We start from the raw sequence: 13,249 nt of genomic DNA, 5'->3' as shown, positions 1-13,249 counted from the left end.
ACGCAACTAGTTCTCAACTCAATGAAGAGGATCTCAATATTTTAGTGTGGATATCAGGTGCATAGCACACAGGCCGTCAGGCATGCTATCATCCAGACAGATAATCATTGGAAGAATGATTGGTTATACATGCACAGCACCCATTAATGGGTGCCACGCAGTCAATGACCATGTGTGCGCACAGTACATGTATGCGCAATCATGGAATGGCCTACAGTCTATGGGTTTTTTGCCAGACGAATTTTATGACAAATTAAGCCAGCTGTGATTTGATTAGTGAAAAGGGAATGTTTTCACCATTTTTCTGGGGTTTTTCTCAAATTAACAAATAGTCATCATGTACATTGTAAAACAGATTGTGTTACTCAGTGTGTGTACGGTAAAAGCCCCCAAGTGGGTCCATGTCACAAAATTACAGCAAAAATAAATGGATTACATGTACAATGTATGTACAGTACATGTATATTACATACGACTACTTCAGTGTAGAGAAAAGACAGTGGCCCAAATTTGACTCATTAGAACATGTTTGCACTGTTCTTTGGGGCCAAAAGTTTACATACATATACTTGGTAGAAAAACAAGTTTCCTCAATATTTTGCCAACTTTTTCTTTATGAGGTCAGACAAATTGTACAATGTTCATAGAGTGTACATGTCCTTGAATTAAAAATACTCAGAGACATTTTTATGGTTCAAAATATTAATATTTCTCAAAAATCATTTTGTGAAAATTTACATTTACACCCTTATTGTCGTTCAAAAATACTTCAGAAAGTGGTCCACTGCGAATATGAGATGTGACCAAAAATACTGAAGGTGGCACCACATACATGTACATGTAGTAGGGTTGTATATTATATATACATGTACAATGTATGTGTCTCTTGGTGTTTTTATTTGATACATACGCCATGTACATTACCGGTCTGTCCTGAAAAGAAAAGTTGGTAGGAATTAGTGAAGTTGTGAAATTTGAGGAAAACTGTTGTTGTTCTACCAGGTGTATGTAAACTTTTTGCCCCGACTGTACATTTACAGAACCAAATGGCAACGTTGTGGAAGGAATGCACTTCAGCTCTTTTCCTCTGAATTAAATCACTCCAAAACTTTAAAGCATACATGTGTATAATACATATGCACATGTACAGTGTACAGAGTATGTATGCTACTAATTAGCCCTGCTGGGAATTACAAATTAATTGCGTAAACTTACCAGTTATTGATTTTGCAGCATTGCGCATAATTTGGCATGCTTTATTATCCCTGTGTGAAATTGGGTTACCATAACAGCAGTTGTCAATCCTCCAACAGGTAAAGAATAAACTAAAAGATTTGATGGGTTACGGAAACATGAAATTGCACAAGTTGATTGCTTTGTCTTTTTCCTTTCATTCTTGTGTTTTAAAGTACATTGTACATTGTATGTCAACATTATTGTCATGGTATTTCTCAACTTGAGGGGATGAAATATTGTACTGTACATGTACATTAAGCACTTTGAAGAAAAACGCCTTTTTCATTTTTTGTTGTGAGAAGTGTTAAATTTTCTCTGTGCCAAATGCTCAAGGAAAGTAGGCAGTTTTTTGGGGGGGTCATGAGTGGTCATTTACAATGTACATGTACAGTTTAACTAAGGCAGCATTTTACTGGCAAACGGGCAATATCCTATAAATGTATTCATGCATTTTCTAATTCCAGACTAATTTTCGACTTCCAGCACTACATGTACTCATAGCATTTTCTTGCATGAATGTAATAGTACACGCAGTACCCATCAATACCACAAGAGTAATATTTTTTTTGCTACAGATGGATAACGGATGTACCATACTCTACAATACATGCACTGGTATTCCTTGGCAAGGCAGGCCATAGACACCTTATGAATAGAATTTGTTTGCTGTTAACAGCTGAATAAAGGCTTGCAGCTGCCAGCAATTTGATTGGCTGGTTGTGGGGGTGTGTCAGAGGCTAGGCAATAGTAGGTAAACAGAATGATTTGCATAAATTTTCTGGATTAAACTGGTGCGGGTTCTGGAGTGCAGTGTACATGGAGGACTAGTGGACAGACACTACTGGTACATGTATACAACGTACAGTGTAGTACACATCGACATGTGTACTGTGCGGCTGTGCACGTAGTCATCTGTTCATGTACACAGGTAAGGGAAATCATTTTTGTTGCATCATTTGGGTTTAACATAAGTTACACGGAGATGTGGTTGAAATTGATGGAGAGTGTATTGTTTCAGCTTCTTGGAAATTTGGACAACGGTAGTTTTGAAACTTCCTCTGCATTTCTATTTCTGCCGCCGTGAGTATACAGCATTTGCATGCGCAGAAAATAGACACGGATAAAGATTTACATACGTGTACATCTGCTGTCATTTTTTCATCAAACTGAAAGGTGAATCTCTGTTGTTTCCTCAAGATACATGTTCATGTATCTGTACATGTTAGTGAAAAACCAAAAAGGCCCTGTGCATGTGGTGGTCATTTACAACGTACTGTATATGCATACGAGTAGTCATCTGCAAAGTCTATTCCTCAAAGTGAGTGGAACTAAAAATACCGTAGGATACACCTGTACATGCACTGTGTCTACTATACCCACAAAACTGTATGTACATGTACATGTATGCCATTCGTGAAATGGCTATACATGTACTTTTGTACACCAACATGTAGTGTATGAAGATTCTTGGCATTGACCTCTTTGGAAAAAAGATGGTCAAAGAGATAGTGACCTTTTTAATAGCAAATATCTAAGCTGTGTTTGTATAACAAGTTGCTAAGCAGATAATTGATGTACCCGTATGCAAGTACCACAGTGGCTTCACATACATTTTATACATAGTATTTTGGGAGAAGCAGCAAAAGACAAAACCATGTTTTGTTTGCCATTGCCCACATATGGATGAATTCTGATTCACAGCTCTAGATCTATAGATATGATTAAGGGTGTGCATTAATCTATTCCTTCCTGTCTGTCACCCACCAGTGATATATCACTCCTCTTATCTGGGTAATCTGACAAGGTTTTTGCAGGATGACAAATATTTTGTCTCTGATAAAGTGATAAGGGTCCCAGTCTAATGGGGGATGTCACTGTCCACCCTAACGGTATTCTACTCAGACCTACAGTATGCTTATCAAATGTGTTCGGTAAATATTGTAGATGTTCACTAGCCCTTGAAGGCTGATCATGTCCACAATGGGTGCTTAGTTTACTTGACTTTCGTCTGAATGTACACAAATGTGTGTTTTGCCCACGACAGCTATACATGTACATATAGGCATGAGTGCACTATGGCACTTCTACTTCAGGTATGCTGAAGTGCTGTAAATTTAAACCAGATGAGAGAGAATATACATGTGAACCACATACTGGTACTCATCTGAACATCTGTGCAATAAACGAGGTAAAGGTACATGTACATTGTACATATATGTACATGTCCCGATAGTTTGTACTATGAATAAATTTACATGTACTGCACATGTGTCCTTGCCGTGACTGTTTATGAGCAAAGAATATTCATGGTAATATTATTACTGATTGATTTCCAGTATGTCTGTCCTTTATGGTGTGTATGTTGTGCTTGCACGTGTAACCAGCAATTTTCTGTCACAGCTGTGGGTGTTTTAGTCTTGGGCTGTACATGTACAGAATGGTACGGGTACCAGCAATCATTGCAGTTGTTGTACTTTAGTAGTTCCCTTCCTTAAATCTGATCACAAAATGATAAGGCTCCCAATCAGCTATTAATCTTAGCCAAACAGCAGTTTTGGTATTTGTGACCCACTCTGCAAAAAGGAGTCTCATGCAAGTCGCCAGAGTAAAAAGTCCTTTAGAATAATTTTGCGCAATGTAAATCAGTAGGAACCCACAGCATTTTTCACCATGGAGTATCCACTTTCATGAGGATGCCAAACTGAGTGATACATGTACATCAAAACAAAAAGCTCCCTTTGCTCTTTTGAATACAAATGAAAACTCATAAAGTGGCTCTGGCAACTGAAGACTCCTTTTTGCAGAGTGGGTCACATTTGGTGAATTTACTTGTGCCCACTAGTAGCTTTGCCATCTCTCCCTTTCCTCGGTTCTTTTTGGCCATGTGCAAAATGCCCAAACCCCACTTACATGTACTTCACAGAGCAAGGAGCCATTGTTCCGTCTACACAGTTTGAGACTTTGTAAAATGCATACATGTACATCTGCAAGTACTGTACACTGCACTGATGCACTGAATGCAGCATTGACTTGATTTACTGGTACACAGGAGCAATTGTATGTCTGAGTGTCATGGATGTTTGGAAAAAGTAACAACGGAAAAGTGTTTTGATTGGTTGAAATTGCAGAGTTTAGTTCACACATATACAATGACCCACTGGGCTGTGGCCACGGTGGTTGTGATTGCATCATCAGCATTCTTCACCGATGTCTGCCAAAGGTCACATTTTGGCAGCCTTGGTCTGTTTTGATCATTTCAGATCCATGGTCGTTCCTAGTTTCTTTTTGTATTATCTGTACAAAGGTTGATCACATTAAGTAGCTCTGAAATGACAACGTAAAGCCTGCAGGTGCAGTGTGCCAACAAATTTCTCTAAATTACAAAGAAATTGCCGTTTAATAAATGATAGACTGACTCGATCTAAACATCTGTTGCAGACGAGTTTCCTCCCAAATGTCAGAACATTTTCTCTTTACTGTACCTGTTCTTATCAAGGACTTTGCTCCGTGTTTGCCCACAGGGGAAGCTCTTTGTTTTGCAGTTGAAGTTTAGGAAGACTGATTATCGTTCTTGGGGTTTAACAATGTACAGAACAAAAAGTGGGAAGGTACTACTATAAGGTAAGCCGTTTTGCATGTCTCTTTTACAAAAATTTCTGAAAGTATGAAAAGGTTAATTGAGTAGACTTTAACTTACAGAACCGTAACAGATTCAGTTATGAATTCATTCATGAATGTACATATTTGATGGTTAACAAGCTGTGGATTTTGTGCATGAACCTACCTACGGGAAAGTGAACCAATCAAACACACATGTAGCAGTATGCAAGTACACTTTATAAGGCAAAAAGAAACAAACAAATACTTGGTCTCTGGTCAGTGCGCGTGTCAATTTTGAAATTTCCGCACTGCCTGAATATTTGCAAGTAGACTAATTCCCGGCCACAAGTCCATAAGTCGGAAGGGCAATTTCTTCAAGGAACCAGACTAATTCGTGGGTAGATCCGTTACGACTGCTTAATGTTGATGTCGTACAAAAACAGTAGACCATGGGTAGGTTACAAAGTTACAGCCAGCTGATCAACAACAGTGGCGCTGCTGGTGGCGTGATGTGCAATGGGCTACAGCTAGCCTTTGCTCTTAAATATGCCACTCATTTCTGTGTCCATTGCCAGTCTTAAAAAGCCCTTAAAAAAAAAAAACCTGCATCGTCACATCAATTCTGGAACTCTAGTCTGATCAGAGACCGAGTATTTTTTGGGGGACCTAATATAAGTATTAGGTTACAGGCTGAAAATTGAACTTTATTGGTCAATGCAGTATGAATGGACTACAGATACATTTACATGTATGTACTTGTTGGCACTGGTGGCAGAAGTGGAGTGGGAAAGGGGCTGGTGGCCACTTTTTGACTTGGGATAAGTGCCCTCTCCCCCCGACCAGGGCAGGTCCATTAAAAGCTGATGCCTGATGGTCTCACAATGGACCCCCACTTTGGAAATGTTCCCCCACCCCGCTGTTGCTTGTTGGGTCATGGTGTACTGGTAGCTCATTGACATTCAAGCTTAGATCCATATTCAAAAGATACCCCAAATTTCCTTTTTCTGGTACACCGTATAAGCTTTACAATTTAATTTTTTTTTAAATAAGTCTCTTTCCAAGTCTTTGATGGAGTACTGTGTTTTACATTGTGAAAAGAAGGTTTGATTCTGACTTTTTAATGAGATGGAAACTAATTAACGTTTTGTAGTCGTCTACATTTGTAACACTCTGCATGCTGAGCTGCATGTACAGTACTGTGTGTACTTTGAATTGAATGTCAAGGTTTGTGAAGAATTAGTGCCATTACCCGACCTTTACTCGTCAGTGAAATCTGTAGGTCATGCAGCCAGCTTCCCATACCAAGTATCACATGTTGTAACATGTACCTGAATATCTCAGTGCATGTGGCCTAAAGTACATACATGTATAGAGGTATATGTACATGCACCGGTATTAGTATCTTGAAAACAAACACGCATGAATGCTGTATCCTCGTGGAGACAATGCTTTGTTTGGTATCCCGTTCGTAAGTGTGACGTCACTTCAGTTTAAACCACGCCCACTGCACATACATTGCACATAGAGTTACATGCATTGATTGCCGTTATGGGACCATGGAACCGGAAGTTAGTACGTGCAACTTCAGTGATCGTCCAATGGGAGCCCGCAAATCGTGGTGCGTCCTCCTAAGTTGTGACAAAGTCACTTGCGAACCGGATACCCAGCAAGAAATGAGATGGAGGGGGTACCCCTCATACATGTGTGTCCAATCCCTTTACACACTCTAGACTATTGTTACCTACGTGTACATGTAACACACCCCTCTAGATGTCTGAAAAGAACTCCTGAGATACCAGTGAAACAATGACCAAAACAAACCTCTTGCTTCAAGTGTTGTTTTGGTATGTACACACATGGACATAACAATTACATGTACATGTACCATTGAAGGCGTCCACTGTAAGTGTACATGTTAGGACCCAACATACCACTGGGCCAGTGGCCCAACCATGTACAATTCGTAAATGGATTAGAATTAACAGTACATGTACCAGTTTTAGAACAGAACCGTTATATTGCCAGAATAACCATGGAGGAAGGAACACAAACTGTTTGTGTTTCTTCCTCCATGGAATAACAGAGCACATTTTAAAAAGGTGACATAGAAATCTCAACTCTGATAGAAAATCTGATAGAAATCTGATAGAAATCTGGGTTGCAAAGCAGTACAGGGAATCTTTTGAGCCCTGCATGTACATGCAACTTACAGTACAATACCCCCCATCAGGGTTTCAATAACAAAATAAAATATTTAAACATGTATGGGGTCCGACTATTATCATGTCCAATAAACTGGTCTCATCTTGGAAACTACAGACTACGTGTACACATACACTGTACATGTACCTTTTCATTTACATGTAAAAGAACATGTGCATTTTTATGCAATTTTCAGTGTCTTTGTAGCCTTTGTGAAAACATTTTACCTTTAGTGTAGCTGTAGACAGATGTTGGCAGGGAGTTGCTCCAAGGTCAGAGGAACTGTCCAGAAATAAATGATACACATGTGCATGCACATGAAGGTTTATTGACTTACAGGTACAGGTGCGACTGACATTTCCTTTACTTACAGCACATGCACTCCTAAGACTACCTGTAGTTTCCAAGATGAGAACAGTCTATGACAGTCTATTGGATATGATAATATTCGGACCCCAAAAATGTTCTTAGTCGTTTCATGCCAAGGAAACCGGAGATAAACACCGGCCTGATGAGCCAAATTGGCTCGGACCAGACTTGCTTGTTAGTTTAGGTGTGTATCAGAATTTGAATGTAACCTGTGTACAAGCCAGAATTTAACCCACTTATCATCTTCAATCAGCTTTCTTATAATTAATAAAAATGTTTTGTTCATATTGCTTTATTGCAGGATCGTAGAAACCAAAGCAACCCGTCTTACCAACATGTTGAAGGCCCAGGCATCACGCACCTTGCAACTGAGGCATCTCTGTGGCCGGTCAAGTGGCCACCGAATCAGCCGAGCTGTACTTGACTCGAGGGGTTCATTCACTCACTACGTCACCGTCAGGACATCTACGAGTCAATATGGCAGCGGCAATCCCAGTGACTCCTCAGCGAACACGACCACTATGCATGGCAGGAGAAGCTCATATTCAACAGTGTCTCCTAAAAAGCTCCAAGTGGAGAAGGTGCCAATCAACAAAGTCTTGGTGGCCAACAGAGGTAAGAAACTTGACAGCCATGTAACCTTCAGTGGTAACGAGCTTTGTTTTTGAATGCCACTTGTGAGAAATTACTGGCCAAACAGAATATTTTTGTTTTTGAAAAAAAAAAAGAATGTGTATCAGCACTACAGTTGCATAAAAAGTTAACCTACACCTCAGTGATGAAATATTTCAGAAAATCATTAGTTTCCGCAACAGGCCATGTCTGGATGAGTTTTTGTTTGGAACGAAGAGAAAAGGGTTTGCATGTCGTGGAAAAGGGAGTTTGCCCATTCTGCAGTTCGCCACAGTTAGATTTATGCTTTGCAGGAACTTTGAAGAGTCCTGATAATGTGATTGATGTACAACTGTATGGGGTACCAGTATTAATTTGAGTCACAGTACCTCCCTGCTGTCATATGGCCTTTAATGTACATGTATATTTGAAGTACTCAAATGGGCTGATGGCAGGGTTTTTTTACAGCTCCATGTACTGTATACAGCAGTTTAAACTGCATGTCTCTTCCTGTAATGCATTACTGTCTATAACAATGTTACTGTACATTCCTGCTTTAGACAACAGCTTGAGAAGACTTTAAGAAAAGAATTTGCTGAAAAAATTTCCATTTTCTTTTTTTTTTTGTAACACAATTGAAAACGCAAACCCTGATTTCCCAGAATGAAATGAACGGGTTGAAATTTCCAGTACATTTTTGGCTACCCTTTACCACAAGGTTGTTGCTTGGCTAGTTTGATTCAGGTTGATCATATGTTATGCAAGAGGTGAGAGGTCAAAGATTCCTTCTGGTGTACAAATGTAATGAGAGTGATGTTGGAATCACTCGAATGCTTTATTTCTTTTCTGTCAGGGGAAATTGCTATACGTGTTTTCCGAGCTTGCACCGAGCTGGGCATCAGGACAGTAGCCATCTACTCTGAGCAGGACAAAGGTAACATGCATCGTGGGAAGGCGGATGAGGCTTATCTTGTAGGGGCGGGGCTTCCTCCAGTGCAGGCGTACCTGGACATCCCAGATATCATTCGTGTGGCAAGGGTAAGATTATGAGACTATGGAGCTATTGGCAGCTGAGTTGGAATATTTTTCAACGTTGTGCATTTCTTTTTGGCTTTTTCTTTGCAAATGCAGTTATGAAGTCAGAATACACATTTGTAGGACATCTTGAGTTGACAGAAATGAATAATGATTTGCAACTCTGAAGAAAGCTGAGGAAAGGATCAAAGTACAATCCATGAGGGTAATCTACCTCAAGTGAGAATGTTCATGTATTTTGTCAATACTGCTCATTCTGTTACATTGTCACTGGCTATCAGCATCTTGCACTAGCAAACTGTGCAAAATCTGATGTGGTTTTCGTCTTGTTTCATGAATTTTGATGTAAAGCACACTCCTGCCTTGTACCCGCAGGAAAACGACGTTGAAGCGATCCACCCGGGCTATGGCTTCTTATCTGAGCGAGCAGATTTTGCCCAGGCAGTCTTAGACGCTGGTATCCGGTTCATTGGTCCCTCGCCGGACGTGGTGCACAAGATGGGGGACAAGGTTGAGGCTCGTGCAATTGCCATGGCTGCAGGTGTGCCAATTTTAGGACTGTTGAATGATTGTCGCAAAAGCAGGAAAAGTCCTAGTCATTAATTGTCAACTTCATATGCTGTAGAGTTTATACGATCATGTGGTTCATGTGGCAACGATGTTGATTTCCCCCCACCCTGATTGTAACACTGTTACCCAGTGTTGTCAGTAATCCATTGTTGTCCAAGGCTTGTGAACAAAATTCAGGTTGGCTTGAACCCACAACCTCCTGCCTACCAGTGCAGACATCTTATCACTCAACCATTGAGCATGTTGGGGTCCACTAGCTGATTTGAGTCAATGATCAGTGGGTACCATGCCAAACATTCACTCAACCATTGAGCATGTTGGGGTCCACTAGCTGATTTGAGTCGATGATCAGTGGGTACCATGCCAAGCATTCACTCAACCATTGAGCACGTTGGGGTCCACTAGCTGATTTGAGTCGATGATCAGTGGGTACCATGCCAAACATTCACTCAACCATTGAGCACGTTGGGGTCCACTAGCTGATTTGAGTCGATAATCAGTGGGTACCATGCCAAACATTTAAGATGTAATTTTTGTGTCTGGGAAATGTTATGTTGGGAATTGTGCCTTTCAGTAACAGGGCTTGTGAAAAACTTCACAAGCTTTAGAATTGTTCAAGAAGGCTGAAGCAGGAAGAGTGGCCATGTTTGATGTGTATGTATGTGGTTCTTGTCAGCAATGGCAGACTCGTTTACGGGAATTAGCATTGGCCACCAGACACATGCATTATTTCCAGCGTTGAACTCAGACATGACTGTATTTTCACATAAAAGAACTGTTGGTATATCTACATTCAGTTGCCAAGTGGTTTGTGTTTCAGTGTGGGATAAAAATGTCTCCTGAAAAAGTTAAATTTGTGAGTATTTATCTCCATGTAATTACTTTCTCAAGATTGCTGTTGCATTTTTTAATGGAAGCGTTAATACCCATATGGTTGGTTTGCTTGTTGTTCACTGGCTCATTTCTTCATGTTATTCCCAGGTGTTCCTGTAGTCCCGGGCACCGACGGACCGGTGAAAACCAAGGAAGAAGTCAAAGCGTTTGTGGAGGAGTTTGGCCTTCCCATCATGCTTAAGGCGGCGTACGGAGGGGGCGGTAGAGGCATGAGGGTTGTTAGAAACATGGAGGTGAGATGGCGTAACGGTCAAATTAAATTGCCTGGGTGCATCGGTTGATGCAGAAGTAAGTGGCACATTCACAGATTTTCAAAGAAGCTGAAAAACTCCATTTCTGTTTAATTTTATAGGTATTCATGTTTTGGGGATAAATTTAGGGAAGTGTTTTGTCACAAAAAAAAAGATTTTGTTTGATGGAGTTTGGTTTGACATGTTGTATTTTTGTCGTTGTTTGTGTATTCTATTTATTATGGCTTTGGGTTTAGGATTTTCAGTTGTTCATATTCTGTGTACAGCACACTTGATACTTATGATCTTGGTGCCAAGCACACTTTATAAATTCAATTTCAGATGTACTGTTTCTGTTGCTTACTACATGCTGAGGCAATTGAAACATGCCTTGATAGTGACCCAGTGCTGTCTTTGTCCTTGTAGGACGTTGAAGAAAATTTTGAGCGTGCCACGTCGGAAGCCCTCGCAGCCTTTGGTGATGGGTCCATGTTCATCGAGCGATTCATCGAGCGACCCAGGCACATCGAGGTGCAGATTCTTGGTGAGGGCGTCAGACCGTCATAATTGGAGCTGATGACTTTGTCATTGTTGGAATAATGTCGATTGCATATTACAAGGTTTAAAAAGGGAATGTGGTTTGTAGTTGGTTTTTACCATAGGGACATGGGTTTCTGGTGAACAGATGACACTGCGTACTTGTCCATAAGTGAGAAATCTGTTGCATCAGTTACATTCACAGTTGTAAGACTGATAATTTTGTTTAACCCTCCTATGCTGAAGTCTCTCTTTGGGTCACTTGGTAAACAGCTCAGAGAAGCACAGCTGTGTCATGTTGTGCACTGCACCAACTGTCCCTCACAGGAATATCAGGTTGCACTTTTGTGCTGCCCAACAAGTTTGCTTCACTGTTTCATGTGCATAATTGTGCAGGAAACCAAATGCAGTGAAGAGGACTGCACAAAAGACCCTGGGTCATTTTGTGCTGGCAACCAACTGTGTACCCACTGAACCTGTGCATGTTTGTGTTCCATATAGAAAATACATGCTTACCAGTGACTGTGGGCATTTGTGCACATTTGTGCTGTAAAACCATAGGAGGGTTAATGATTGTTAACTTGTACATGTATATGTACCTTGTTGAACCTGTAAGTCGTCTTTGTTGCTGCGAGACATAGTACGGTGTACACTTTCCCTCAATGCAGTTTTTCTCTTCATTTGATTTCCAAGTGATCTCCAAGGATGGATTTGCACCGGGGAGACGTTGATTAATTTTGGATTTTTTGGGGGGACCCTGCCCGACCCGAGTGCGCTTGTAGTTTTTCACAAGCCTTCCGGGGCAAACACTGAGTGTACGGTGTTGTGATACCTGCACACGTCAGGTAGGGCAAAAGTCCAAAATTAAAAGCCAAATGATTTATTAGCCCTTGTGAGCCAAAGCAAGATTTTGTTTTATAAGAATAAAAGGTATTTGTAGAGCACACATATCCACCATTACTGGTGCTTAAACTGCCGTATCATTACCCCAGCTCACCTGCCCAGTAAACATGTCTAAAAACCACCTCAGCTCCCAGGGGATTAAACAGCCCTATGCTTCCATTTCTGGTGCAAAAGCTGATTAAGCAAAACCAGCCCTGCCCTCTTGAGTGCCAATTTATACGCCTTGGCGGAAAGACACTAGTGGGAGTTAAGTGACTTTGCCAGGGTCACAACATATAGCCAACTGCTCGATTGGAAACCCTTATTTCGGGAGTTACTAACTCTAACCATATAGACCATTCACCTTGTTTTGATAGGTGACAAATATGGCAATGCTATTCATTTGTACGAGCGGGACTGCTCCGTCCAGCGTCGCCACCAGAAGCTGATTGAGATAGCGCCGGCCCCCCTGCTGGACCCCATGCTCCGGAACCGCATGACCGCCGACGCGGTCAAACTGGCCAACTACGTGGGCTACGAGAACGCAGGCACAGTGGAGTTCCTGCTGGACCAGTATGGTCGGCATTACTTCATTGAGGTCAACGCCCGGCTGCAGGTGGAGCACACAGTAACAGAGGAAGTGACAGGGTTAGTGTTCCCTTAACCCCTCAAACAGCCGGGGGAAGCTCCCCCTTCCCCCTAGAACTCAGCTATCCCATGCCCAGTACTTTTGAAGCATGGTGTAGTGTGTAAAGGCATTCAGCTCACCTACATGTACTTGTACATCTGTGAAGAGTAAATTTGAATAAAATCTGGTACACTGAGTTATTTGATTGCACACGAACGTAAGAATTTGAATTCCCCAGACTGAAGACACTGTTGCTATACCTCGTGATTCGGGGCAAGCGTTTGCATCGCGACCACCATCTCTGGAATGGAACAATTCCTTTGTGCCCTTCTTATCCATTGAGAACAGTGTATTATTGCAAGGCGTCTCTTATGTAACTAAGCAAAAGCTTGCCCCGAATCACAAGGTATAGCAACAGTGGTTTTAGTATGGAGAATTCAAGTTGTTATGTTTA

General features: G+C 41.2%; 1 protein-coding gene across 6 annotated transcripts in view; it reads left to right on the top strand.

Annotated features, from left to right (window-relative positions):
* pc (pyruvate carboxylase) overlaps positions 1-13,249 on the top strand; it is a 40,129-nt gene that overhangs the window by 9,830 nt on the left and 17,050 nt on the right. For 2 of the 6 annotated variants that reach the window (XM_022237286.2, XM_022237282.2), the window contains exons 2-8: positions 4,758-4,857; positions 7,709-8,022; positions 8,873-9,057; positions 9,430-9,595; positions 10,606-10,751; positions 11,175-11,292; positions 12,545-12,815. In XM_022237286.2, coding sequence (XP_022092978.2) covers positions 7,743-8,022; positions 8,873-9,057; positions 9,430-9,595; positions 10,606-10,751; positions 11,175-11,292; positions 12,545-12,815 — 1,166 coding nt within the window. In that variant the 5' untranslated portion in view covers positions 4,758-4,857; positions 7,709-7,742. Of the gene's footprint in view, positions 1-2,016; positions 2,165-2,190; positions 2,317-4,471; positions 4,587-4,757; positions 4,858-7,708; positions 8,023-8,872; positions 9,058-9,429; positions 9,596-10,605; positions 10,752-11,174; positions 11,293-12,544; positions 12,816-13,249 lie in introns of those variants that run through there. The other 4 variants (XM_022237283.2, XM_022237284.2, XM_022237285.2 and 1 more) reach the window with 4 other exon arrangements.

Source organism: Acanthaster planci, linkage group LG01 (genome assembly GCF_054643075.1).
Source record: "Acanthaster planci isolate LZ-2023a linkage group LG01, COTS_SCS, whole genome shotgun sequence".
NCBI classification, from domain to species: domain Eukaryota; kingdom Metazoa; phylum Echinodermata; class Asteroidea; order Valvatida; family Acanthasteridae; genus Acanthaster; species Acanthaster planci.
The sequence above is the reverse complement of the archived record's forward strand: the minus strand, read 5'-3'. Positions and strand labels throughout refer to the sequence as shown.